Source organism: Alexandromys fortis, unplaced genomic scaffold (genome assembly GCF_014885135.2).
Source record: "Alexandromys fortis isolate MF-2015 unplaced genomic scaffold, M_Fortis_MF-2015_v1.1 scaffold_291, whole genome shotgun sequence".
Taxonomy (NCBI): Eukaryota; Metazoa; Chordata; class Mammalia; order Rodentia; family Cricetidae; genus Alexandromys; species Alexandromys fortis.
In genome coordinates, this window is record NW_026068163.1 from 892,015 (window position 1) to 919,214 (window position 27,200).

At 47.3% G+C, this 27,200-nt stretch overlaps 1 protein-coding gene across 2 annotated transcripts in view; it reads right to left on the minus strand.

The window, feature by feature from the left end:
* The window catches only part of Col26a1 (collagen type XXVI alpha 1 chain), a 150,168-nt gene that overhangs the window by 90,097 nt on the left and 32,871 nt on the right, over nucleotides 1-27,200 (minus strand). The window contains exons 2-3 of one of the 2 annotated variants that reach the window (XM_050127874.1): nucleotides 23,760-23,882; nucleotides 11,670-11,773 (exon numbers count right to left, since the gene is read on the minus strand). In XM_050127874.1, coding sequence (XP_049983831.1) covers nucleotides 11,670-11,773; nucleotides 23,760-23,882 — 227 coding nt within the window. The remainder of the gene's footprint in view (nucleotides 1-11,669; nucleotides 11,774-23,759; nucleotides 23,883-27,200) is intronic. The other variant, XM_050127875.1, reaches the window with a different exon arrangement.

A 27,200-nucleotide genomic window follows, 5' to 3' on the forward strand; every position in this document is an offset into this window, starting at 1 on the left:
GAGATGGGGGTTATCACAGGCTCAGGGTGAGATGGGGGTTATTACAGGCTCAGAGTGAGATGGGGGTTATCACAGGCTCAGGGTGAGATGGGGGTTATCACAGGCTCAGCATGAAATGGGGGTTATCACAGGCTCAGAGTGAGATGGGGGTGTCACAGGCTCAGGGTGAGATGGGGGTGTCACAGGCTCAGAGTGAGATGGGGCTATCACAGGCTCAGAGTGAGATGGGGCTATCACAGGCTCAGGGTGAGATGGGGATATCACAGGCTCCAGAGCTCTTCCACCAAGTCAGTGTCTATAGAATAAAGGCAGATGCAATGAGGCAACTGAGGCCTCAGCTCATCTCCCACCCCCATGCCTGCACACCCTCAAACTGGCCCTCTGTCCTCACCATGGCACAAAGTCTACCAGGGATGCTAAAGAAGGAGGTGTCAGAAGTGGGTGCAGGAGGAGCTGGGGTCTTGACTCAGAGGCTAGACCAATTGCCACATAGCATGAGGACCTGAATTCGAATTCCCAGGACCCACATAAATACTGGGGGGGGGGGTGGCAGCCCCCTGCAATTCTAGCCTGGGGATCCTTAGAGAAAGCCAGCTAGTGAGACTTGATATATTATGGGCTGGCTCTGGGTTTGAGTGAGAGGCTCTGTTCAATGAACAAGGTGGAAGAAGGGCTGAATACGATTCCTGATATCAACCTTGGACCTCCACATACATACACACTTGCAAAGACACACAGATACATGCACATCGCATACACATATACACACACAAAAAAGAATTTAAACAAATGTTGTGGCAGCTGGGGGTGAGAGGCGGCTTCATCAGTAAAGTGCTATCATACAATTGTAAGGACCCAGACACGTGAAAAGCCAGGTGTGGTGGGGTACATCTGGGATCCCAGCACTAGGGTGCAGAGACATGGCCTCATGGGTTGGAAAAGATTCTGGAGGGCCAGAGCCTGAGTCAGGGAAAGCAGAACAGGCTCACAACAGGGCAGAGAGCAAAGAGGAGGCAGTACCGAAGGTGATGGAGAGTCAAGCTGATTTTTGTAGTTTGAGTTTGAGGCACTGGGGACAGAGCTCAAGGCCTGGTCATACTCCTCACTGGGGGATTCTAGGCAGGTGCTCTACCACTGACCCTCACCCCAGCCCCTCACTGGGGGATTCTAGGCAGGTGCTCCACTACTGAGCCACGCCCCCAGCTCTGAAGATTCTTCTCTTGATGGTAAGAAACACTAATGGGAAGGAACTAGAGGGAAAGAAATATGAATTTTTTAAAAAGATGTAGGGTAATATCCAGGAAATAGGATCCCGTGCAAATAAATAGAAGCCATAGGGCCAAGCCTGGAGTTTTGAAAACCCTACCCACCAATCTCTATCCCCTGTGGCTTCCGCAGTGTTTCAAGCACACAGTTCTTTCCCAGCACTCAATCCTCTACTCAGCTGTCCAGGTGCATCTTGCAACCGTGCATCTGAGATATCATTGTGACACATGCATCCAACACGGTGCCTGGAACCCTCGACATCTGCCATACATTTTAATAAGTGGCCATATTTTCCCAAGTCCCACTTCAATGGCAGCCATGAAAGACAAGCCATAAAGGCCTCCTGGATTCACTGGGAACCATTTCCCTAAAACCCTGAGCTCTGCAGACTGGCCAGGGGTGGCCTCAGCCCCTCCCAGGAGAATTCCTTCTGGCTTTGAACCCTCTGCCATTCAAAATATAAACAGGCTCATACACACGGCGTATAAGCAGGGCGAAAGGGCAACCTCATTTGGACTCAAATCAATCAGCTCCATGCTAGAATGCACTGGCTAAACACCTCAGCCCCAGGCTTTCCTTGCCCCTAAAGAGACTCTGGGGATTTGTTTCCTGCCTTCCCAGGTTTATTTCCAGCTGGAAACAAAGAAAGGAAAAAAAAGAACAATTCCACACTTAGGTTCAATTTACCTCCTGCTGGTTGAGTCCTTCAACTTGTTACAAGTCTTACAAATCCCTCAGATACTCTTGTCAATTACTTTTCTGTTTGCCCTGACCAAATACCTGACAAGAAGCTCTTTAGGACAGGAGAGGTCTAGTGTGGGCGGTCCTTCTGTCTATGAGTTGCTTTTATTGGTAAATGAATAAAGAAACTGCTTGGCCTATAACATGAGAAACAGAAGGGCGGAGTCAGAGAGACGCTGTGGAGCTGCCATCAGAGATAGACATGCTGGCACTTTACCCAGTAAGCCATTGCCATGAGGCAATACACAGATTAATAGAGATGGGTTAGTTTAGGATATGAATTAGCCAGAAATACACTTTTGGCCAAACAGTATTCCAAATAATACACTTCCTGTGTGCTTATTTCGGGTCTAAGCTAGCTGGGCGGCCGGGAAGAACAAGCAGCCTCCCTGCAACAGGGATCTGTTCTGGCTCACGGTTTCCAGCAACAGTCGCTGGAGGAGAGGAAGGCACAGCGGCAAGAAACTCCATGGTGGTAGGAGAATGTGCCGCTAGGAATCCCTGCCTCCTCCCTTCTTAGAGGAACAGGAAGCAGAGAGCAGACAGGAAGTGGGCTGCAAACTTGTTGCCTTGCACCTTCTTCACAGGACCATTGGCGTGCAAAGTCATCACAGCTGGGACTGGTACAAAAAACAATATATATGCATACACACAGATAGATGATAGATAGATAGATAGATAGATAGATAGATAGATAGATAGATAGATAGATAGAGATTAATCTTACAAATCTTATACCATAAGAAAAGCTGTTAAAGAGTCAATATAAAACCAAAGGATTATGAGATTAGTATCAATAAAATGATCCTTAAATATTTGTTTTTCTTCTGTCCCATATCAGGTGGCTCTTCTTACATTAGACACGGATTTTGGATTTCACTTTAATAAACATGCCTAGGCTTTGAGGAGGAGAGAGCCACACTCCAACTCCAACGCCAGTTTAATCTTTAACTGGACTGGGACTACAAAAGACCATTGCATTATATGTCTGTAGAGAACAGCAGAAACAAACATTTGGGAAGATTTAAGAAATTTTATCCTGTTGGAAATGTGATATACTAATAGGCCAATTTACTCTTTTTCTTGATTTGTCCTTTTTTTGCATGATTTGTCCTTTTTCTTCAGATGTCTCATTTGTTCAGTGGTCTTCAGATTCCTTAGCTGGATGCCTTGCTTATCCTAAAAAGACAGAAACAAAACCCTTCCCCAACACTATTTTGAGGAGATTCTCTTTTGACAAGTTATATCTGGTCAAACAAAAAGCATTTGTTAGTTTTATAGGTTAGTTCAGATTAAATGACCATGCTGTTTGATGAACTATCATCATCTCTTCTAATTAAAAGGTGTCTCTTGTTCAAGTCGAATCTTTATCAATTTTGATGGCACCCATACTTTTTCTTCTCCTGTGGAAACAAAAGTAAAACCCCTTCCCCAACAGAGCACATTTCCTGGCTTCCATTCTGAGGTAAGTACATCTTTAAAGTATATTGACTGATTTAATTCTGTAGTTTTTCTACTATCGATGTCTCTCTGCAACTGTTGTTCCTGTCTCATTTGCATTCAAAAATTAATAAAGCATTATGCAATTTATTCTAGGGGTTGTTATCATCCCTTTCTGTTTATTTTTTTGTGTGTGTGTGTGGGGGGGGGGTTCGAGACAGAGTTTCTCTGTGGCTTTGGATCCTGTCCCAGAACTAGCTCTTGTAGACCAGGCTGGTCTCAAACTCACAGAGATCCGCCTGCCTCTGCCTCCCGAGTGCTGGGATTAAAGGCGTGTGCCTCCATCGCCCGGCACCCTTTCTGTTTATTTAAGATATCCTTTAGAATTCAACTTGATATTTCTCTAATTGCCTGGCCTATAGGATTGTGTGGTATATATCTATAATATGCTTTAGAATATAATAAGCAAAAAACTGTTCCATTTTCTTAGACACATACGCGAGAGCATTGTCTGTCTTTATTTGTACAGGTATATCCATGATGGCCATAACTTCTAATAAATGTGTGATTGCTGAATCAGCCTTTTCTGAATTCAAAGCAGTGTACATATTTTATTTACCCAAATTTTACAAAATGGAACACATCCATCTGCCAGATTTCATTCCTTTGAGTACCCTTTGGGTTACTTCCTGTAGGTAGTGGTGTTTGGTCGTATAAAGAACAAGTAGGGCATTTCCTTATAATTTCCTTGGTTTGTTGCCTCGTGATGGAAAAGTCTTTTTGTAAACCTTTGCTATTGACATGATGGGTTTTTTTTTAATGAAATTCTGAGGCCTTCAGCACATTTCCAATCAATAATTAATCGATTTCTGCGTTACCTTGTGCTAGAGGACCTGACAAACCCGTATGGGATCAGATGTGTGTTATGGGATGACTACTACTCCTGACTGAATCTTGTAACTGAGTAAATAATTATGTCAATTCTGTATCATCTGGTATAAATTCAGTGGTTCCGATGTGCAAAACAACTCTCTCTGCCTGTTGCAAATAGGTAACTATGTTAAGAAGCTCTTTAAAATCCCTTAGTACCATAAGAATATAATATAATTCTGACTTTTGGACAGAATCATAAGGGCTTTGATCTGCTTTACTTAAATTTTTTGATTTTTAACCTGCCTTTCCTGGTTTATTTGCATCAGGATAGAATGTTGGGGTTCCAGTTATTGGTGTGTCCCATACAATGTGAGGAAGGATCCAGTTAGTTCTCTTTATAAGTTGGATTCTCTTGCTTTTGGGATAAACTTTCCCAAAAAAATAACTATAAGCTCTTTGCCGGAGGTCACTTTCCTCCCATAACTTGTCAATTTCATCATTATTAAAAGATACTATAATTTCTGCTGGGTCTATTCCTACTAATTGACAAAGTCTCAATTTTTCTTTTAGAATTAACTCAGAGACCTTTTCCACATAAGTTTTTAATATTTAATTTTTACTCCAGTTTATGTGGTAAAAAGATCCATTTTAAGATAATATATTCCCTCTACATTAAAATTCCTGTAGGGGAATGTTAGGAGGGTAATATGACCAGAATGTAGTTAAGATTCGGATCCACAGGATCCACATGTGCCTTCTGTAATTTCTCTTCAATCAAAGCCAATTCTCTCTCAGCTTCAGCTGATAACTCCCTGAGACTATTTAAGTCCTTGTCACCATATGAAGTTTTGTTTAAATTAATCAGGTCAGCAGGACCTATCCCAATAGTGTGCCATAGATGGGAAATCCTAGCAATCTTTGGAAGTCATTAAGAGTCTGCCATGGATCTTTCCTAATTTGCATCTTTTGGGGTCTAATTTTCTGTAAACCTATTTTATAATCTAAATAATTAATATAATCTCCTTTTTGTACTTTTTCAGCAGCAATTTGTAATCCCCAACCAGGCAAATTTTTCTTTAATCCTTCAAACATTTTTTTCTAAAGTATCTACATTTGAATAAGACAGCAACATGTCATCCATGGAATGGTAAACTATAGATTCAGGAAATTGCTTAGGTATCATTTCCAATCGCTGACTTACAAAATATTAGCACAGGTTGGGGCTATTTAACATTCCCTGTAAAAGAAAATTCCACTGACATCTCTTAGCAGACTGAGATTTATTATAAGTAGGCACTATGAAGGCAAATTTTTCTCTGTCTTTTTTGTTGTAAAAGTCTAATGAAGAAAGTATCTTTTAAATCAATAACTATAAGAGGCCACCATTTAGGCAATAGGAAAGGTAAAGAAATGCCAGACTGTAGAGAGCCCATTGGCTGAATCACCTTGTTAACAGCTCTTAGACCTGCTACCATTCTCCAGATTTCTTTTTCACAACAAATACAGGAGAATTCCAAGGGCTGGTTGATTCTTTAATATGCTGAGCATCTAGTTGCTCCTGTACCAGCTGTTCTAAAGCCTGCAGTTTCTCTGTTGTTAAAGGCAATTGCTTTAACCCATATAGTTTTTCTGTCAACCATTTTATAGGTAGGGCTGTTGATGCCTTTGGAAGATCAGCAGCTGTTGTGCCCTGTTCTTGTACAACCTGAATGGTCAGTGACTGTTCTTTATAAAACTTTCTAATATTTTTCCAGAAACATACATTAATTTATGGTTTGTTTCTAAGATTGGGGGAATGATAATTAATCTAAGTATTCCATTGCTATAAAAAAATCACATCCCCAAAAATTCATGGCTATGTTAGCTACACATGGCTTTCATATCTGTCTCAGTCTTTCTGGTCCTATACATTTGACCAACCTTGCATTTTGCTTTACCCCAGACAAAATTCAAATCCCTAAAAATTGAACATTTACATCCTGAAGGGATCGATTTGGATGCTAAGATTCTGATGAAATTATTGTTACATCCACACCTGTGTCTACCAGACCTTCATGACAATGACATTTATTCATATTTTTAATTTTGGTCTTTGTTCATGTATAAAGTTTGCCAAAATACTCACTTTATGGTTTCTCCTGAAGTTTTTGTTTTATCTTCTATAGCTGCTCTATTATCTAGAGAGGTATGGTTTCTTACACTAGTCATTAGGTTCTTTCATTGCTCTGGGAAGGAGTTTCCTTTTCTATGGCAGGAAACAATTGCACTGGATTTGGTCTAGGGCCCTGCGAGAGGCCTCTCATGGAGTTTCCTGATGCAAAAGAGTACCATGAATATTTCTTGTTGACCTACATTCATTAGTCCAATACCTACCTTCGCTACACCTTCCACATAATCCAGAAGGGAGGGGTGTTCTGAACAGACTATTCTTAGAAACAGCATTATTTCTAGGAGAGCCCTGTCTACAGTCCCTTTAATGGTGACCTTGCTTGCCACAGTTATAACATTTGACATTTCAATTTTTCCTCTGGAAATCACCTCTCTACCCATGCATCATCACGGTCATGAGATTCAGTATTAACTGTATCTCAAACCCATTCCTCCAAAGGTGCTGACTTTGCCTTTACCAGCCTAATTATCCTTTTTGCATAGAAAATTGACATTTTCAAAAGCCAGACATTCAATTGTTATTTGCCTAGTTTCTAGATTTGATATTGTTCTATTTACTGCTGAAGTCAATCTTTGTAAGAAACCCATAAAGGCTTCCTTTGGGCCCTGTATAACTTTAGTAAATGACTCTATTTTTCTTTCCTATTTCTCCAGTTCTGTGCCAAGTATTCAAAGCTGCTGTGTGGCATAAATCCAGGGTGTGGTCATCATATACAGCTTGCCTTTCTATGGTAATATAATCTCCTTCTCGAGAATTTGATCTTGGGAGATTTCCCTAACTCTATCTTCACTCTGTTATTTGATAGTCTCAGCCTATTCTCTGAACCAGATGCTCCACTGTAATTGTGGACCAGGCTCTAAAACAGCTTTAACCAACTCTATCCAGTTGTTAGGAATAATTCTATCACAAACTGCCAGAGTTTAACGTTTGCTTCACAAAAGGTGAACACAAGCCTCATGAGACTATTGCTTCCCTGAATCTCCTTAAATCTAACACTGGCCCAGGAGTCCAGTCAGCTGTAACAGAACCCCTGCCATTTGGCAATTCCTGTAAGGTTACAGGATATATTATGGTTGGTTGTCTGAAAACCTTAGGCTGTTCCTCTCTCTTCTTACAATGCAATGCTGAAATTGGGTCTCCATTAAATTTCTCTGTCTGGATTTGAACATTTCTGGGATCTGTTTTATTAAGTTTTTCTAAAGTCTGTTTCTTAGCACCCAGATTAACCAACTTTTTTAGTGATAAGACAAAAATGATAAAGCTGATAATATTTTCAATGGACATTATATAAATCTCATCTAAATTAGATATCCCCTCATTTAATCATTCTGTTTTCAGACTGTCCAGCATATTATCATACAGAGACCCAAATCCCTCCATTATAATGTTTTTCTCATTTTTTAATATAGGGAAAAACTCTCTCTTTTAACTAATTCCTCCTTCCTTTAAGAATTCCCAATTGTCTTACCAAATCTGCTAACAATGTTGATGAGGATGTGAGGCTTATTGCTGCTGGTAGAACAGTAAAAACCTGACTGGATTTCAAGGTAGTTATCTAGTTTGGTAGCAGCCCATGAAAGGGGTTCAGGGAGAGCCCTCAACCCACCGCAGAGAGAGAGGGAGAAAAAACTGGTTGTCTGAAAAACTCACAGGGCATTGAGAGGTTTGGGGAAAGAAGAAAAGAAAGCCTGGTCAGGTGGGGCTCCAGCCCCACCCACAGCTCTGGCCTGTGCCAGTGACTAAAACGTCTCAGGCAAACTTTTTTTTAAAATGAATTCATACTCCAAACATTGGGTATCAAATGTAGCATGAATAATAAAAACTCAGAGACAGATACTGGGGTTCAGCCTGAAGACCAGGAAAGCAAAGCAGCTAGCCACTGGCTCTTACCTCTACCTCAGTCTGAAATGACGATCCTTCCTCCAGGAATCTCAGAATGAGACTGTGTCTGAGAGCTGCCTCCTCCCTAGGGCTGGGATTAAAGGCGTGCACCACTACTGCCCGGTTTCTATGGCAACTAGTGTGGCTACCAGGATTAAAGATGTGTGTCACCACTGCCTGGTCTGTGTGGTTGACCAGTGTGGCTGTTTTACCCTCTGATCTCCAGGCAAGTTTTATTTATTAAAATACAAATGAAATAGCACTGCATGTAAGAGATGTGTATAGCAATGTGCCTGAAACCCCACCACTGGAGAAGCAGAGACAGGGATCGCTGGAGCTCACTGGGCAGTAAATCTAACAGAAACAATGAGCTTCAGGTTTGGTGACAGACCCTGGCTCAGAAATAAGGCGGAGAAAACCTGGGGAGGACCCCTGGAATCAGCCTCTGGCTTACACATATGTACACCGTGTCATCCATATTTTGGATGTAAGAGGAAGCACAGACCAATTGTCCCTCTGAGCCTGGCTGGTTTTACTCAACATGAACTTCTGCTCCCCAATCATTTCCCAAAAAATGACACCATTTCATTCTCCCTTGTGGCTCAATAAAAGTCCCTGTGTGTACAGGCGGATCTTCTCCCTCCCCTCATCTACTGTGTGTACAGGCGGATCTTCTCCCTCCGCTGCTCATCTACTGGTGGGCACTAGGTAGACTCCAGAACAATGCCAATATTGTCTCAACTCAGAATCAACGGTGTCACCTCCTCCAAGGCTCAGGGAACACCGCAGGGGAAGGGACAGAAAGAAAGAAAAAGTTGGAGGGAGGTGGGAAGTGTCCCAGAATTCTATCTTGTAGGCATGTCACAGTATTAGGACTCAGACTCTCAGCAGCAGCCTGAGAGACCCACTCTAGACTGGGCCATCAAGACCCCATCCTGAAGGAGGGAGGGACTCAGGAGGCTCCACCCTCCCTAAAGATCTCTAGGCAGTGTGGTTGCTGGGGGGAAGGAGAGGCATTTTCTTCTGTGTTGTAGCCACTAGTGAGTTGTCCATACATGGTAAGTACCCCTTACCATGTTCTTGTAAGCAACCTTAAGGAAACTCATTGACTCCCCAAGCCAGCAGGCAAATAAGTACATAACAGCACAAGACAGAAAGATAGCTGGAGCTCGTAGGCTTCTGGTCAAACCAAGCCAAGAACACATGAGATGAGCCTCAGATTCAGGGAGAGACCCTGCCTGAAAAGAGCAGGTGGAGAGGACTGGAGAGATGGCTCGGCAGGTACGAGCACTGGCTGCTCTTGCAGAGGACCTGGGTTCAATTCCCAGCACCCACATGGCAGCTCTCCAAAATCTAGAACTCTAGTTCCAGAGGATCCGCTGCCCATTCCTGGCCTCTGTGGGCACTGAGTATGCACATGATGCCCAGACATACATTCAAGCAAAACACCATACACATTAAAGAAAAATCTAGAAAAAAGTTTTAAGGTAAGAGAGCGGTAGAGGGTGCCCAGTGCCCTCTTCAGACCTCCACACTCACACACAGGCAATGCACCCCACATACATATGGAGAGAGAGAGAGAGAGAGAGAGAGAGAGAGAGAGAGAGAGAGAGAGAACTAAATAAACATTTGTGCATTATAAGTATATGGTAGATTTACTTTATTTTTTTTTAAAAAAAATATGCTTATAGGAATGCCATGAAAAAACTGGAAATAACTCAAATATCTTATAATAGGAGTTCAGTTATAGATGATGTGTGCTCCCGTCTCCCTGAACCACTGAAAAAGGCATTATAGAAGACCTGTCCACAAGAAGGCATGGCCTTGAATGATTGTTGCATAAGCACAAAAAAGGTCTTGAGGTTTGCTGTTGTTGCCGTGTTTTGGTTCTATTTTAATTTTTTGCCAAAGGGAGACTCGAGGCTACTTTGAAAGAGGCATTCTAGGCGTTTCTACACTTCAACACTGAGCATAAATAGGTGCTTTTTGATTTATAACAGGACAGTGCCCAAATATACTCTTCATAAATTTAAAATGTCAAACACGCACTTAAGGGGCTGGAGGGATCCCAAGCCTTGGCCTGAGGACCACTAAGTTGGGTGTGCTGCTTGCACTGGCTGCCATCTCCACACCGGGGAGCTGGAGACTGGGGTATCCCTGTGACCCATTGCCCAAACAACCAGCCTGCCTTAATCAGTGAGCCCCAGGTTCCAGTGAGGAACCTTGTCTCAAAATGATGAGGTTGATGATTCCAGGATCAACTTCTGACCTTCACAATATGCACACAGCCATGTGTACCTACATAGTCGTTTGTGTGTGTAATTATCATATATTAATATATGTATTATATGTGTAATTATATATGTATTATATATGGAATTAATATATGTAATACATATGTGGTATATGTATTAATATATGTGATATACATTTATTATAGATAACATAATGTGTATATTATATATATTTGTAGCACCCTGTGTTGTGGGAATATTTGTTCACTATGTGAAAATGTGCTGCTGTGGTTGGTGTAATAAAATGCTGAACAGCCAATACCGAGCCAGGAGTAATAGGCGGGACTTCCGGGCAGAAAGAGAACTCTGGGGAAGAAGGTGGAGTCGCCAACCAGACACAAAGGTAGCAGCAGTATGGATGAGGTAAAGAGCTACGCAACCGAATGTAGATTAAAATAAATGGGTCGAGGTAAGTTATAAGAAGTAGTGGGACAAGCCTAAGATAAGGACCTGCTTTCATAAGTAACAATAAGTTTCTGTGTCAGTATTTGGGAGCTGGCGGTACAGAGAAAGAGTCGTTGCCCAAGTGGGCACCAGAGCCAGGCTGTGCCAGGACCCTGAGGCATTGGGAAGGAAGGACTGAGCCTGGCCCGTCTATCCATTTTTCCCACTGAAACTGAGGGAAGCCAGGCACAGCTTGGCACCCTGGCATCTGCCTGATTGTACCCTGTTAAACTTTATCTGTATTGGTTTGGCCATGAACAACTAGTAGTACCTGCCCCGGTTCTGAGTGTGTCAGAGCCAGAAGGAGAAGAAACTGGCTACCACTCATGAGGCTCCCCCATCACCCAGTCAACCAAGGCAAATAGGAACCCACGTCACGACCCACAAACATGGCGGACCTCGGCACCCAGAGCACTGGGCTTGGGGATCTTTAGGAAAATAAAGAACTGCTTTCTCAAAGTCCGTAGAAAGGGGAGCAGCTGGCACAGGGCAGTTGGGGATGAGGACGGAAACACCACCGCCCCTCCAGCCTAGATGCCGGGGCCCCGTTCCCTACTTACCCTTTTCACAGTTGCTCCCGGTAAACCCAGGGCAACACCTCCACTCCAGCGCAGTCACCGTGCGGTAGGAAACCCGGTAGGTCGGTCTGATGAGAGTTCTGTAACTAACACAAGGACGAGGTCAGTGGGGAGGCACTCCTGCCTGTCCACCCCAGACTGGCTGCTGAAGGTACTGAGCCTGCTTAGAGTTCAGGTGGTCACCAGGACAGTGGACATGTCACCCCGGCTTTGTGCTCACTGACTCTGTGGTTCTAGACAAATCAGCAGCCCTGGAAACTAGGCAGGGTTCAGAGACCCTTCCAGACCACTCTGCTTCCTCAAAACCCGTCATTGGAGGATGCTAGGCAGGCACTCTAACACCCTGAAATAAGCCCTCATCCCCACCCCACCCCACCCCAGCCCCTCACTGGGAGATTCTAGGCAGGGGCTCTACCACTGAGTTACACCCCAGCCCCTCACTGGGGGATTCTAGGCAGGGGCTCTACCACTGAGTTACACCCCAGCCCCTCACTGGGGGATTCTAGGCAGGGGCTCTCCCTCTAAACACCCTCAGCCCTCTCTTTAAGACAAGGTCTTACTAAACTGCCTAAGCTGGCCTTGAACATATTTTGTATCTTCCTAGCCTTGGACACGCAATCTTCTGGTCTCTGCCCCTGAGTATCTGGATTGCTCATTGTACTGGCTGGGTTTTGTGTGTCAACTTGACACAAGCTGGAGTCATCAGAGGAAGGAGCCTCAGTGGGGGAAATAACTTGATGAGATCTAGCTGTCAGGCATTTTCTCATTTAGTGATCAATGCAGGAGGGCTCAGCCCATGGCGGGTGGAGCCATCCCTAGGCTGCTGGTCCTGGGTTCTATAAGAAAGCAGGCTGAGTAAGCCTTGGGAAGCAAGCCAGTAAGCTTGTTCTGTGGTCTCTGCATCAGCTCCTGCCTCCAGGTCCCAGCCCTGCTTGAGTTCCTGTTCTGACTTCCTCCAAGAAACCCCTTCCTTCCCAGCTTGCTTTCTGGTGAGCGTGTTTGGTAGCAGCAGTAGTGACCCAGGCGTGTACCGCAGAACCTGCTCATCCCTTCCTTTCTCTAGCTCTCCAAATACATCTACTTGTTGAGGGGAGATGTCTTAAATTCTTGAGTCGTCGTGGGGTTATACTGTGGGAGCAGCAGGTGTTTGCCCTCAGCAAATACATTCCGATTAAAACTCGGACAGCCATGGTAGACAGTAGAAGCTACTAGACACATGAAGAAGGTGAAAAGCCGGGCTGAGGGAAGGAACAGCCTCGTGGGTAAAGGGCTCGCCTTGCACATACAAGATATGAGTTTGATCTGCAGAACCCACATTCAAAAGCCCAGTGTTGTAGTGTGTGCTCATGATCCCAGTGCTCAGTGGAGACAGGAGAATTCCCGAGACTTGCTGGCCAACCGTCTACCCAAATCCGTGAGCTCCAGGTGGAGTTTCACCAAGTGAGGTTGAGGGGCTGGTGTGACAGTGTGAGGGGTAAATAGGTATTTCCTGCCAGGGCTGGTGGCCTGAATTTAATCTTGTAGACTCGCACAGGAAGTAGAGAACCAACTCCCAGTCTCTGCCGCTGCAAGTGCACTGTGCATATGTGCATGTATGTGTATGCACATTCGAGAACACACACACACAAAGAAAGGTTAAAAATGAAATCCAGCTCAGTGTTATGGCGCCCACCTGTGATCCCCGTGCCTGGGGAGGCTGAGACTGGAGGACCTCATTTCTAAGGCCAGCCTAGGCTATTCACAGTGGGACCCTGCCTGGAAAAAAATACCTATATGGTCAAAGATCACAAGTCTGGGTTCATGTGCGTCACTTCAGAGCTCTCCCCAAACATGTCTGCACCAATCCCCCTTTCACGGAAGGCTACATGACTTCACCAACACTGAAATCCACTGACACGGGGTGACTCAGTTGGCAAACAGAGAGATGACGAATTAATTGGTAGCAGCATCTGGAGCTATCCCGTTGACAGGAAAACACACAAATCACGGCCGTTTCTAAAATTGGATTTCAGAAATAGAGCTCGGCTTGTGGGAATTCTTGAGCGTCCCCTCCAAGTTATGTTTTAGCAGCACTTCAGAGCTTCGTTACGAGCCCCTGCTTTCCTTGGGGTGGGACAGCCCCTTCTACAGACTGTGACACACACTGCCCCTCCCTCGCCCAGCCTCTGAGCACCTCAGAGTACTCCATCGAGTCCAGGTCTTAAGTGATGATGCTGGTCAGAATCCAAGTACCGGACTGGAGGGATGGCTTAGCAGGTAAGGTGCTCGCTGTCCAAGCATGAGAACCTGAGTTCAAATCCCCAGCACTGGGCTGGAGAGATGGCTCAGTGGTCAAGAGCACTGGCTGCTCTTCCAGAGGTCGTTCAATTCCCAGCAACCACATGGTGGCTCACAGCCATCTACAATGAGACCTGGCACCCCCTTCTGGCTTGCGGGCACACATGGAAGGAATGCTGTACATATAATAAATAAATAAATATTTTAAAAAATCCCCAGCACTCATGTAAAAATGCCAGATGTGGCGACATGCATCTGTCATCCCAGAATGGGAGAGGTAGAGATAGGAGGACACTTGAAGTTCACTGGCCAGCCAGTCTAGCCTACTTGCGAGTTCCAAGCCAGTGACAGACCCTGTCTCAAAATGGGTAGCCAGAGGGCTGGAAAGATGGCTCAGTTGTTGAGAGTATTTGTTACTCTTACAGAGGACCCAGGTTCATTTCCCAGCACCCGGCTCACAGCCGTAACTCTGATTCCAGAGGATTGGGATCAGACTCCCTCTTCTGGACTCTGAGGCTGCACACACATGGTGCCCATATACACATGCAAGCAAAGCACTTGTATACAAGAAATAAAATACCTTTTAACATTGTTCTGAGGTGCTTTCGGGTGCCTCAGTGATTAAAAATATGTACTGCTCTTCCAGAACACCTGAGTTTGATTCCAAGTACCCACACTGGGCAGCTCACAACTGCCTGTAACCCAGCTCTGGGGACTCAAAGCCTCTGGCCTCTGCAGGCACCTGAACTCACATGGACATACCTATACTCAGACACACACCATACACTTAGTTAAAAACAATTTTAAAGTCAGGCAGTGGTGGCACACTCCTCTAATCCCAGCACTAAGGAGGCAGAGGCAGGCGGATCTCTGTGAGTTCAAGGCCAGCCTGGTCTACAAGAGCTAGTTCCAGGACAGGTTCCAAAGCTACAGAGAAACCCTGTCTTGAAGAGGAATCTAAAATTGCTGAAAGACACAAGGAAATCCTCAACATCCTTAGCCATCAGAAAAATGCAAATCGAAACAACTCTGAGAGTCCATCTTACACCTGTAAGAACGGCCAAGATCAAAAACATTGATGACCACTTGTGCTGGAGAGGTTTTGGGGAAAAGGGAACACTTCTGCATTGCTGGTGGGAGTACAAACTGGTACAACCCCTGTGGATGTCAGTGTGCCGATTTCTCAGAAAATTGGGAAACAACCTTCCTCAAGACCCAGTAATACTACTTTTGGGTATATATCCAAAGGATGCTCAATCGTGCCACAAGGACATGTGCTCAGCTATGCTCAATAGCAGCTTTGTTTGTGATAGCCAGAACCTGGAAACAACTTAAATGCCCCTCGACCAAAGAACGGATAAGGAAAATGTGGTACATTTACACAACGGAGTACTACACAGCAGAAAAAAATGACATCTTGAAAATTGCAGGCAAATGGATGGATCTAGAAAACATCATATTGAATGAGGTAACCAGACCCAGAAAGACAAATATCATATGTACTCACTCATAAGGCTTTTAGACATAAAGAGAAAAAAACAGCCTATAATTCATAATCCCAGAGACCCTAGACAATAAAGAGGACCCTAAGAGAGACATACATGGATCTAATACTGGAAAAAAACAAGATCTCCTGAGTAAATTTGGATCATGGGGACCATGGGAGAAGAAAGGAGGAGAGGGAAGAGGAAGGGAGGGAAGTAGAGAAAAATATATAGTTCAATAAAAACAATTTTAAAAAAGAAACCCTGTCTCAAATAAAATATTTTTTAATCTTTAATTGTTTTTCTAAAGTGGGCAGCATCCAAGTGCATTTGAACACAAAAAATAATTATTATCACCATACAGAACATTTTAAAATTATACAGTATTATTGTGCAGAGAGGGCCGTGCATGTGCCAGAGCACACATACAGTGGCCACAGGACAACGTTCGGCTTTCTCCTGCCATTGTGTGGGTCCCAAGAATCAAACTCCTGTCCTTGGGCGCAAGCACCTTTCCCCTCTGAGCCATCTCGCTGGCCCTAATACAGTAAGTTGAGATTCAGTAATGGGATACCGTAGCAGATGGTTTATACACACCCATGCAGAATAAGGCAAGAGGCAGAGACCATTACCATCCCAGGCTTGCACATGAGGAAACTGAGGCAGGAAGATGTTAAGAAACTTTCACAGCAGCGATACTACAAGTCCGTGGCCCTGTGAACTGAGTCGGAGGAACCGTTCCAAGGCCCAGTTATTCCATTCAGGCTATCCAGTGCCAGGGAGCACTTTTCCTTCCAGAAACTGCCCGAGACTTCTGCTTTCAGACCCCTGGACTGCAGGGGGAGAGCTTGTCCCTCCAGTACAGCTTCCCTCTGGTCCCTATTCTCGGGGCCATGCTGCTGACTGGTGGCACTCAGACATCCAGAACTCTGGGCTCCTAGCGGACAGCAATGTCAGGCACAGGCTCCACCAGTGGGTGGCGCTGTTTCACCAGCCTGACCGACCAAAGCTCTTTGCTGGACGACTTTGTCTCCTGGATATCTAGAAGGCTTTGTGAATTTGTAAGCCCGTGGAAGATGGAACCTGAGGGTGTTTCACCCTGCTAGATAAAGCCTCCTGCTCCTGGTCTTGCACACGAAGGTTCCCCTCTGTATATGCCTTTCCTTCCTCTTCCCAAAGACCCTTCACTGTGAAGCCCAAATGTCCCCTCCTCTATGAAGCACCTCTGTCCCCTAGGCAGAGATGATAAGCTTCCCTCCTCCTCCCTTCCTACACTTCTTGTGAGAGAGTTCGGTTATACGTCATTCCTGCTGTCAGTAAACAACTAGCAACAGCCTGCTTTGTGCTGGAGATGGCAATGTCAGTGAACAAGTTGCCAGGCACGGCTGTGTACACCTTTAATCTCAGCACTCGGGAGGCAGAAGCAAGCGCATCTCTGTGAGTTCAAGGCCACTCTGGTCTCCATAGCAAGTTATAGGTTAACCAGGGCTACAAAGCGAGACTCTGGCTGTCCTGGCTAGGGTTTCTATTGCTGTGACGAAACACCATGACCAAAAGCAAGCAGAGGGGGGAAGGGTTTATTTCGCTTACACGTCAACATTGCTGTTCATCACTAAAGGAAGTCAGGACAGGAATCTGGAGGCAGGAGCTGATGCAGAGGCCCTGGAGGGGTGCTGCTTACTGACTTGCTCTCCATGGCTTGCTCAGCCTGCTTTCTCATAGAATCCAGGATCAGCAGCGCAGGGGTGGCACCACCCACCAGGGCTGGGAGCCCCCATCAATCACTAATCAGGAAAAGGCTCCACAGGACTGCCCACAGCCTTATCCTATGGAGGCATTTTTCTTAATTGAGGGTCCCTCCTCTCAGATGACTTTTGTTTGTGTCAAGTTGACATAAAACCATCCAGCACACTGGCCAAAGACAAAAATATAAAGCAACTTGTGGGAGTCAGTTCTCTCCTACCACGATCAGAGGGCGAACTCGGGTCCTCAAGCTTGGCTGCAAGTACCCCTCCCTGTGAGGGGACTCACCCCATGTACACCTCCACCTGAGGCCAGACAGGAAGAGAAGCATGGAAGGGAGTCAGGGGCTGCTAAGCAAGAAGCAGGGACCCAGCAGGGACAGATGATGGACAGAAGAAAAGTGACGCCCAGAGGAGAATGCGGTCAGACTCAAGGTAGCATAGGTTTGACAAACTCAAGCCCCCAATGGGACCAGCCGGTGTGCTCGTGTCTGCTGGGCCATGTGTCAAGGCTCTCAGCTGGAGTCTTGGGAGGGGGCTTTGTGAGGAAGAGCACTTTCTGTACAAACCTGAGGACCCGAGTTCAAATCCCCAGTATAAAGCCTGGGCCTGGCTATATGTGCCTATAACCTCAGCGCTGTGACCAGTCAATATAGGGGCATTGCTGGGACCTGACGGTTGCCAGCCTAGCTCAGGATCGAGTGGAGATCCTGTCTCAAGGGAACAGGAAGGAGGTGAGAGGACAGGACATAACACTCTCCTCTCACCTCCACACTGGACCTGGACCCTGAGCAGTCAGAGAGGCCTTGCCTTCTGCAGTGCCCCCAACCCTGCGGAGACCCTCTGCGGTAGTTCCTGCTGATCGTCAGCTTTACGGGGCCTAGAGTCACCATGGAAACAGATTTCTGGGCATGTCCATCATAGAGCTTCTAGATTAGGTCAGTGGAGGTGGGACGACCCTGAATGTGGGTGGCACCCTAGGCTGGGCTCCTGGACTGAATACACAGGAGAAAGTGAGCTGAGCATCGCCTCTCTCTCTGCTTCCTGACTGTGGGTGCCACATGACCTGCTGCCACACATTCCTGCTGCCATGTCCCCCACCATGGACCGTACCCTCCAACAATGAGTCACAAGTCAAACTTCCTCCCTCGAGTTGCTTTTGTGGTGTATTTTGTCATAGCCAGGAGGAAAGCAACTAATTGTGCTGTGGAGTTTTATGTCAACGTGACACAGGCTAACGTCATTTCGGAAGGAAGGACCTTAATGGAGAAAATGCCCCCACTAGATGAGCCTTTAAGTAAGCCTAAGGAACATCTTCTAGACTGATGACTGACTAGTATAGGAGGTCCAAGCTCACTGTGGGTGGTGCCAACTCTGGGCTGGTGGTCCTGGGTGCTGTAAGAACGCAGGTGAGTAAGCCATGGTGAGCCCGCCAGTAAGCATCACTCTGCGGTGGCCTCTGCGTCAGTCCCTGCCTCCCAGTTCCTGCCTCTGCTCGTGTGGATGATGAAATACGCACTGTCTTTCCCGCATTGACCTTGTTGATATGTTCTCGCAGCAACAGAAACCCTACCTAAGATACTAATACACCCTTCGAGGATACACGGGTCCTCCAAAGATATGGTCCAAATCACAAGAATGGGGCATGAAGGGAACTCTGAGGGGGTCTTGTTACAGGCCCACAGCTATGCAGTGACTGTCCTGGAAGGTTTCAGACATGCCCAATATGTCCCCAAAAGCAGGCTGCATTAAAAGAGATTAGAAGGGCTGGCGAGATGGCCTAGGCAGTAGTAAAGATACCGGCTGCAAAGCTTGACCACCTGAGTTCAATCATCAGGACGTGCCTGGTAGAAGGAGAGTCCCGACTCCTGAAGATTGTCCTCTGGCCTCAACATGTGTGCCATGACACACACATGTACACACACACACACACACACATTTAAAGAAAGATTTGAAAGAGGTATTCCCATCAGGAATAAGATACCTTTACACTAGAGATAGATGAGCAGGGGCCATAACCCTCGGCCCTTCTAAGGTGAACTCCCTATAGTAACATAAGGTCTCTTAATGGGATCCTGGATACTACATGATCCTGAAGCCACTGGCTCAGGCCTAATTCTTCACCCAAAAGAGTCTGACGTCCGTATCTCACTAAGAAGGCCATCCTTCCAGGCTCCCTGGCTTGCATGGGCCTCTTCTTCACCAGAGAACACAATGAAGAGGAACAGCCTGGGAGGTAGCAAGGCAGGATCCAGGGAGGCAACGCTGGGAGGGGAATTATTGATCTCCTGGCTAACAGCAGAAGACCGGCAGGGAGGGAGGGGTGGTTCCACTGCAATACCGAGGCTGGAAGGGTTGTCTCTGGCCTCTGGCCCTCCCCAGTGTCAGATGAAAGGGGCAACCGGCCAGTCAGGGTGGCTCAACGCTCTTGAGAAACTGAGGCAAGAGGATCGTGAGTTTGAGATCAGCCAGGCTACCTAGTGAGTAGGTAGGTAGGTTTCATCTCAAACAACACTGGGATCAGGAGGAGGCTGGAGAGAGAGCTGGGTAAAGCCTGAAAGGATTAGGATCAGAACCTGATCCCCGGTATCCACGTCAAAAATGTTGGTCATGGGCCAGCAAGATGGCTCAGTGAGTGAAGGGCTTGCCACACAAGCCTGGAGACCTGAGTTCAATTCCTGGAACCCATGTAAACGTAGAAGAAGACAGTTGGCTCTGTAAAGTTTGTCTTCTGACTGTTCACATTAACACACACTCATACCACCACCACCACCACCAACAACAACAACAACATTTAAGTGTCAAGGTGGAGACAGGAGGATCCCTGGGGCTTGCTGGCCAGATAACGGAGCCAAATTGGTAAACTTGAAGCTACTGAAAGATCATATCCCAAAAACCAAGGTGGAAACTCTAGTACGGCCTGAGATAGAACTGAATACCTGCACACATATTCATGCATGTGCACGTGTGCCCGCGCGCACACACCCACCCACACCCACACACCAAGAAAAACAGGGAAAATACAGCAGACGCAGACACAGCTTCTTCCATTTTAGCTCAGGTACACAGGGGTGGGAGACATCCCCAGACATGGGGGCCTCTGAGTTTCCACTTCACAGTCAGGGTGAAGAAGAGGAGGAGGAGGGACAAGAAAAAGGAGGAAGAATGGGGGAGGAATGAAGAGGAGGAGGGACAGGAAGGAAAGACCGCATCTTAAAGTATTTAAATCAGAACTCCATTTAGCCCAGCAGGCATCAGCCCCCTGAGTAGGAGGCAACCCCACCAGAGCAGGGGGCCGGCCAGCAGGGGATCCTCTGGCAGAGGAGGAATGGGGAGGCAGATGACGCCCTAGAGAGTTCCTACAAAGCCTTCCACTCTGCACATCTGGAAAAGGTTGGCTGGAATGCCATCAAAGACCTCCACGGGGCTAAAGAGTCCAGCTGCCAAGGGCAGAGGAAGCCTGGTGGAGCAAAGCTACCCACCCCTCAGTCCCTATGTGACCCAGGTCTGGCAGATCTCCTGAACCCAGCCCACCACTGTCAGTGGTTGACTGAGAGACCAGGTGGAGGCACTCAAGGGTGGCATCATACCACCTGACATTCACTGCACAGAACAGACACAAGCCTATTCTCCACTGCAGAACAAGAGAGAGGTTAGGGGTCGTCTCCATGTCCCAGCTGAGAAACCGAGGCACTGAGCAAGGAAGCCCAGATGGTCCGTCCTGTCTCCAGGTCCTTCGTGAGTGCTGACCCATAAAGGGAGGAAGGGTTGGTTGATCTGGGCTCACAGTCCAAAGGCACAGCCCATCAGGAGAGAGCAGCTGAAACATTACCTCCACAGTCAGGAAGATGTGTTGAGCACTGGGGGTGAGCTTTGCTCACTTTCTCCTCGTTTTAAATTTTTACTTCATTTTATTGATTCATCTCTCCCTCTCCCCGTATGTGTGTGTGTGTGTGTGTCTGTGTGTGTGTCCGTGTCTGTGTGTGCACGTGTGTGCAGGTACCGCATGCATGCCAGAGGTCAACCATCCACCTTGGTTCTGTTTTGGAGACAGGTCTTTCACTGGCCTGGGGTTTGCCAGTTTGGCCAAGCTGGCTATAGGTGAGCTGGCCAGCGAGCCTCAGGGATCCACCTATTCACCCTTCCCCGAGCTGGGGTTACCTGTTTTTAACCTGGGTTCTGGGACTTGAACTCAGGTCCTCAAGCTTGCGAGGCAAGCCCTTTACCCACAAACCCACGTCCCTCAGTCAGGCCCAACTCTTGCTCTGTTCACAAGAAAATCTCAAATCCTTACTTCCTTACCTCACCTCATTCTTAATTTCTCCCGGCTCGATGCCATCCCCATGCCTACCCCTTCCCCAGAAATGCAGTCACTGCTGTCCCCAGCAACTCACAGTGCTCTACCCTCTGGTGTTGTCCCCCAAATGACCAGAGAGTACCGGGGAGCCACCTTCCTCTGCCTCCCCAGTGCTGGGGTTACAAGCATGTGCCACTGTGCCCAGCTCTTTTACATGGGTTCCGGAGATGGAACTCAAGTCTCTTGTTTTTAAAGTAAACACTTTATCCACTGAGCCATCTCCCAAGCCCAGATTACCTTGAATAGAGCATGAGACTCTTAATCTCAGGATCGTGAGTTCAAGCCCCACCCTGGGTATCATTTGTAGGCCAAGTTTTCCTATGCTGGCAGCCACTCTCAAATAACCACTCAGAGTCTTAATATTAATTATAACTGTGTGGCCAATAGCTCAGGCTTATTACTAGCTAGCTCTTACAACTTAAATTAACCCACTTCTATTAATTTATGTGCTGCCCCAAAGCTTGGGGCATTTACCTTTTCAGTACATTTTGTTTATTTTCTGTCTGGCTGCCGACTCCTCTCTCCACCCCTCTTCCTCCCAGCATTCTCCCTGTGTCAGGGTGTCTTGTCCAGTCTCTTCCTGAACAACTATCAGCCAATCAGTTTTTTATTAACATTAAAAGCAATACATATTTACAGTGTACAAGATAGTTCCACAGCATCAATGTAGCCCAGGTTGGCCTGAAGTTCAGTCTTCCTGCCTTGGTCTCTTGAATGCTGGGATTACAGGCACCCAAACAACCTTCCTTGAGGGTCTCTTTCTCTCCTTTTCCTTTTTTCTTTTCTTTCTTTCTTTTTTGCTTTTTATTTATTTATTTTGAGACAGGGTCTCAGGTAGCCAAGGCTGGCCTGGCTATGTAGTGGAGGATAACCTTGAACTTCTGGTCCTCCTGCTTTCAGTTCTCAATACTGGGATTCTAAGCATGCTCCACCACGCCTACTTTATGCAGCGCTGGGTATGGAAGCCAGGACTTTCTGCATGCTAGGTGAACACTCTACCCACTGAGTCACATCCACAGCCCCTTACTGTCTAGGGCTGACCCAGGCTTGAGAAACTGAAGCCATGTTACTACCAGGAGAAGCCGTTTGCCTCTGATCTCGGGCTTAGTGAAGTGGGTTCTGTATGTATCCTGTTTTCTCCACCGTGGTTCTATGCCAGCCCAAATCAAGGCATCCAGGAATGCATCAAGGGATGGGAATAACCAAAATTGGGCCCCACACAGCTTCAGAAAAACGGGGAGGAGAAACAGACGAGAAATACGGAAACCTGAACGCTGCTGTGTAAACGCTGCGGTTGAGACGTGGCCAGACTCGCTGAGCAACTGGGATCCTCAGTGAAAGAATAGGCCCCGAATCCACTCAGGGTAGGGTGGGGGTCCTGCTTCCCTAACCTCAGAAGGAAGAATGCAGGCCCAGGCCTGAACCGCACCAGGAGCTGCCTGGGGGCTGAGCGCCTGGAGTTGGCTTCTAAGCTCTTCGCCACATATCAAAAGCAAAAGCCTCCGCCTCCGAGTTGATTAGAAGTCAGGTTCCTGCGGGACTTGAGCTGAGGCCTTGCAGAATGAACGTTAGCCAATGAGACATCAAGGGAAATCTCGGAGAAGGCTGGGTTGTGGGAAGGTCGAGCTGTGAGAGAAATGGGAAGAGGATGGCTTGGGAGTGGGCATGCTTGAGGGGGTGGGGCCAGGGTGGGTGTGGCTTTTAAGGGGGTGTGGTTGTTGGTGGATGTGGCTGTGGCTAAGAGAGTGCAAACCTTTGGGAAGGCAAGGCTGTTGGAGGCGTGACTGTGGGAAGGTTTGACTTGAGAGAGCGTGGTTGTGAGGGGGCGTGGTTGTCGGAGGGCGTGGTTGTGGGAGGACTGACTGTGGAAGCTTCCGGAGCAGTTGTACTAGCGCTGTTAAGGGGCAGCTCTAAAAGCTGGATTTTCAAGCCCCACAATTTAGTTTTATTTACTTTCTTCCTTAGCACCACCCTCACCATCTCCTCTGACCCCTCCTGCAAGCATCTATAACAATCCTGAACGATGGCACTGTGTCAGGTAGAAGGACGTCCCTCTCTTGGTGGCACGGACACCTCACTCGGCTGTACACAGAATCTGCGCTCACCTCTCCTCTCCAGGCATCAAGCCAGCCAACCCCAGAGCTGTCCTCGGGTCATACCATACAAGGGAACAGAAAGACAAGGCAGGGCAGGGCACCCCGGGTGCCTTTACCTCACGAGGTTGGCACAGGGCCCAGGCCACCGGCAGCTCTGGTAGACTCGCTGGACCACCGTCTCCGAGCCGTTCTGCACCTGGCAGGACACTGTCCTTGTCACCGTGTGATGGCACCAGTGCCTGTGGGGACAGCAACAGTTGCATTAGCCTTGGCCGTTCTCAGAGGGTCCAACCGCATTGAGGAGATTGTGCTGTGGGGAAAGGGGTACTGTCAAAATAAAATACCCAACAAAAACAGCTTAAGGAAGGGTTGATGTGAGCTCAGAGACTGCGGGTGTGGTCCATCCATCATGGCCAGTAAAGCATGGAAACCGGTCACATGGCAACCACAGTCAGGAAGCAGAGAGAGAGACGGATACTGGTGCTCAGCTCGCTTTCTCCTTTTTATTTGGCCCAGGACCCCATCCTAGGGAATGATGCTGCCCATTAGGAGTGGGTCTTCCCACTTCGATTAACCTGATCTGAAAACGTACTCAGAGCTATGGCTCCTGGGTGATTCTGTATTCTGTCAACTTGGCAATCAATATTAACCACCATCGTCGGGCCCGGACCAGATCTGTCTGCTGTGGGACTCTTTCTAGAAAAGGCATCCAATACCAAAAAGAATGGAAGAGAGGAGATGTCGCAGGTCTCTAGGAAGCACAGCTTAGAGTAAGCATTGGAGAAACCAGGATTGGCAATCATATGGGTGTAGCTGGAAGCTACCCGCCTGGTCCTGAAGCCACTTATAATCACTCAGAGCCTTAATATTAATTATAATCATTTGGCCAATGGCTCAGGCTTATCACTGGCTAGCTCTTACATTTAAATTAACCCATTTCTAATAATCTGTGTATCCACACGACTTGGTGGTATTACCTGGTCTCTAGTACATCTTGCTGCTCTGACAGCTAACTGGCTTCTCTCTCAACTCAGCCTTCCTCTCCCCTGTATCTCTGCTTGGATTTTTTGACTAGCTCTATTCTGCCCTGCCATAGGCCAAAGCAGCTTTATTCATCAACCAATAACAGCAACATGTATCTGCAGCGTACTGAAGGGCATCCCACATCCCTTGGGCCTATTGTCTTCAAAGAAGAACAAATGGTGCCTGGTCACCTGGAATGCCAGTGAACATGGTCAAATGACCCATGATCCTTTGCTATTCTTTTAGGAGCCAGCCTCCACTTGAACCCCTCCCCCACTATCCTGAGCATTGTTTAGGCTCTAATCCTGAGCAACATCTCTCAGTGAGTGGAACCCATCCTTATCAAAGAGGTCCCATGCACTTGGCATCCTCCACCAATAGGATCCATCCTCACGTTCATTACAGATCCTTCCTCTCTAGGCCCTATAGCTGAGCTCATAGTCAGCCAATAGAATTCATCCTTATGGTAAATAAGGTGCTTTGCTACAGAGTTTCTATGTAGCCATGCCGAAAGGTTTGTGGTGATACTATGTTTAAATGTGTAACAGTATACCATGAGATCAGACCTAGATGTTTTCGATCCAGTGTCTGCAAAGATGGAACTGACTGGAGTTCCCCTCTTCTCTCCCAGCCAGCTGTGAGGCTTATGGAGTCCCCAACACCAGTGGACCGAAGTCAGGACGGCCCTTGAAAGGCTTCGATCCCTGATCCACTCTGTCTTCTCACATTATAGTCTAAAACCACACGGTGGGGCAGGCAAGCGAGGTTTACAGTCGCACACGTGGAAGTCAGCAGGTTGTGAAGGGCAACGACCCAGGTCATTCTGTTCCCGGTAGCGAGCAAAGTCACGCTCGGCCAGTAGGCAGGGCAAGCGGCGCTTTGAGCAAATCAGCAAATAAATCAGTATTGGTATTTTCTACTTTTCTACTTCATTCTCTTTTTCTTCACATCCTTAGCTTCTTCCTACCCCCGAGACACAGTCTTGCTGTGTAGCCCTAGCCAGCCTGGAAGTTGCTATGTAGACCAGACTGGCCTCCCACTCACAGAGAGCCCCTGTCACCGCCTCCACCGAGTGTTGAAACTAAAGGCGTGTGTGGTAGCCCAGATGAACGTCAGTTAACACTGATCTTCAGAATCATCTAGAAGACACCCCCTGGAAGTGTCTGAGAAGTCTCCTCAGAGCAGTGTAACTGAGGTGGGGAGGCCCGCTCTGAATATGGGTGACACCATCCGGTGGTCGGTCTGGAGTCAGGGACAGAGAAAGCAAGCTGACTGCCAGCACCCACCTCTCCCTGCTTCCTGATTGTGAAGCCAGTGTGACCAGCTACCTCAAGGTTCTGCCCACACTCTCGCCTGAATGAACCCAGACTAGAAACTCCCTCCCAGACATGTCCACGGCTTTGTTTCCATGTGATTCTAGGTCTTGTCAAGTTGACAGCATGAACTACCAGAGACCCCATATCAGGGACTGAAAGGAAGGGAGAGGACCTCGGGCTCTGAGCCCTGTTTTCATCCTAGTCACTAACCTGCGGATCCCATGAAGGAGGCTCAACCCCACCTTGCTGCAAAAGGCTACTCTAGTGGGGATGACAGAGAAGGACAAGGGTACAGCACCAGAACACAGGGGAAGAGGTCCAAACACCTGATGAGCACAAGGAGCTACGGAAACAAAGGAGGGTCAGTTCTAGGAAAGGCTACCAGCTAAGCCCGGAAAGATCAAATGCATTAAGTGCAGTTCTGTCAGTCATCAAGAAACAGCATGAGTACAGAAGGGTAAGTGTGGGCCAGCAAGTGTGAGAGACACAAGCATGCCAGGAATCCCCGTGGAACTAGAAGTGTCCCGGAGGGCACAGACCTGTCGTACCAGCTCCTCTGGAGGCTAGGCCACTCTGTAGCAGGGCACCTGCCTAGAATCCCCCAGTGAGGGGCTGGGGTGAGGGTCAGTGGTAGAGCACCTGCCTAGAATCCCCCAGTGAGGGGCTGGGGTGAGGGTCAGTGGTAGAGCACCTGCCTAGAATCCCCCAGTGAGGGGCTGGGGTGTGGCTCAGTGGTAGAGCACCTGCCTAGAATCCCCCAGTGAGGGGCTGGGGTGTGGCTCAGTGGTAGAGCACCTGCCTAGAATCCCCCAGGAAGGGGACAAGAGTATGACTCAGCAGCACAGTGACTGGCTACAGGAAGTAAGAGGAAAAGAGACCTGACCAGAGGTGGAGAAGGGGACGGAACAAATAATATGAAGATTAGGCTAAGATGTCCAGCAGGAACATGCTCCCATCCCCTCCTCCTACCACCGTATCCTAGAAGTTTCAAAGCTAAAAATAAGTCCCAAGCCATATTAGAAAATGAGAAGCAGTGGGCTAGACGTTTTGAGGCTTCCAGGAGAGATGGAAAGCAGATGGGAGCGATTTGGAGGAGGAGAGCACAGCCGGAAATATGCAGCCACAGGACCAGCACTAATGATGGGGGCAGGTCAGGAGCAACACATGTGGCCAATATGGAGGGGAACCATCCCAGGTGACTGTCAGACGGTAAGGCAG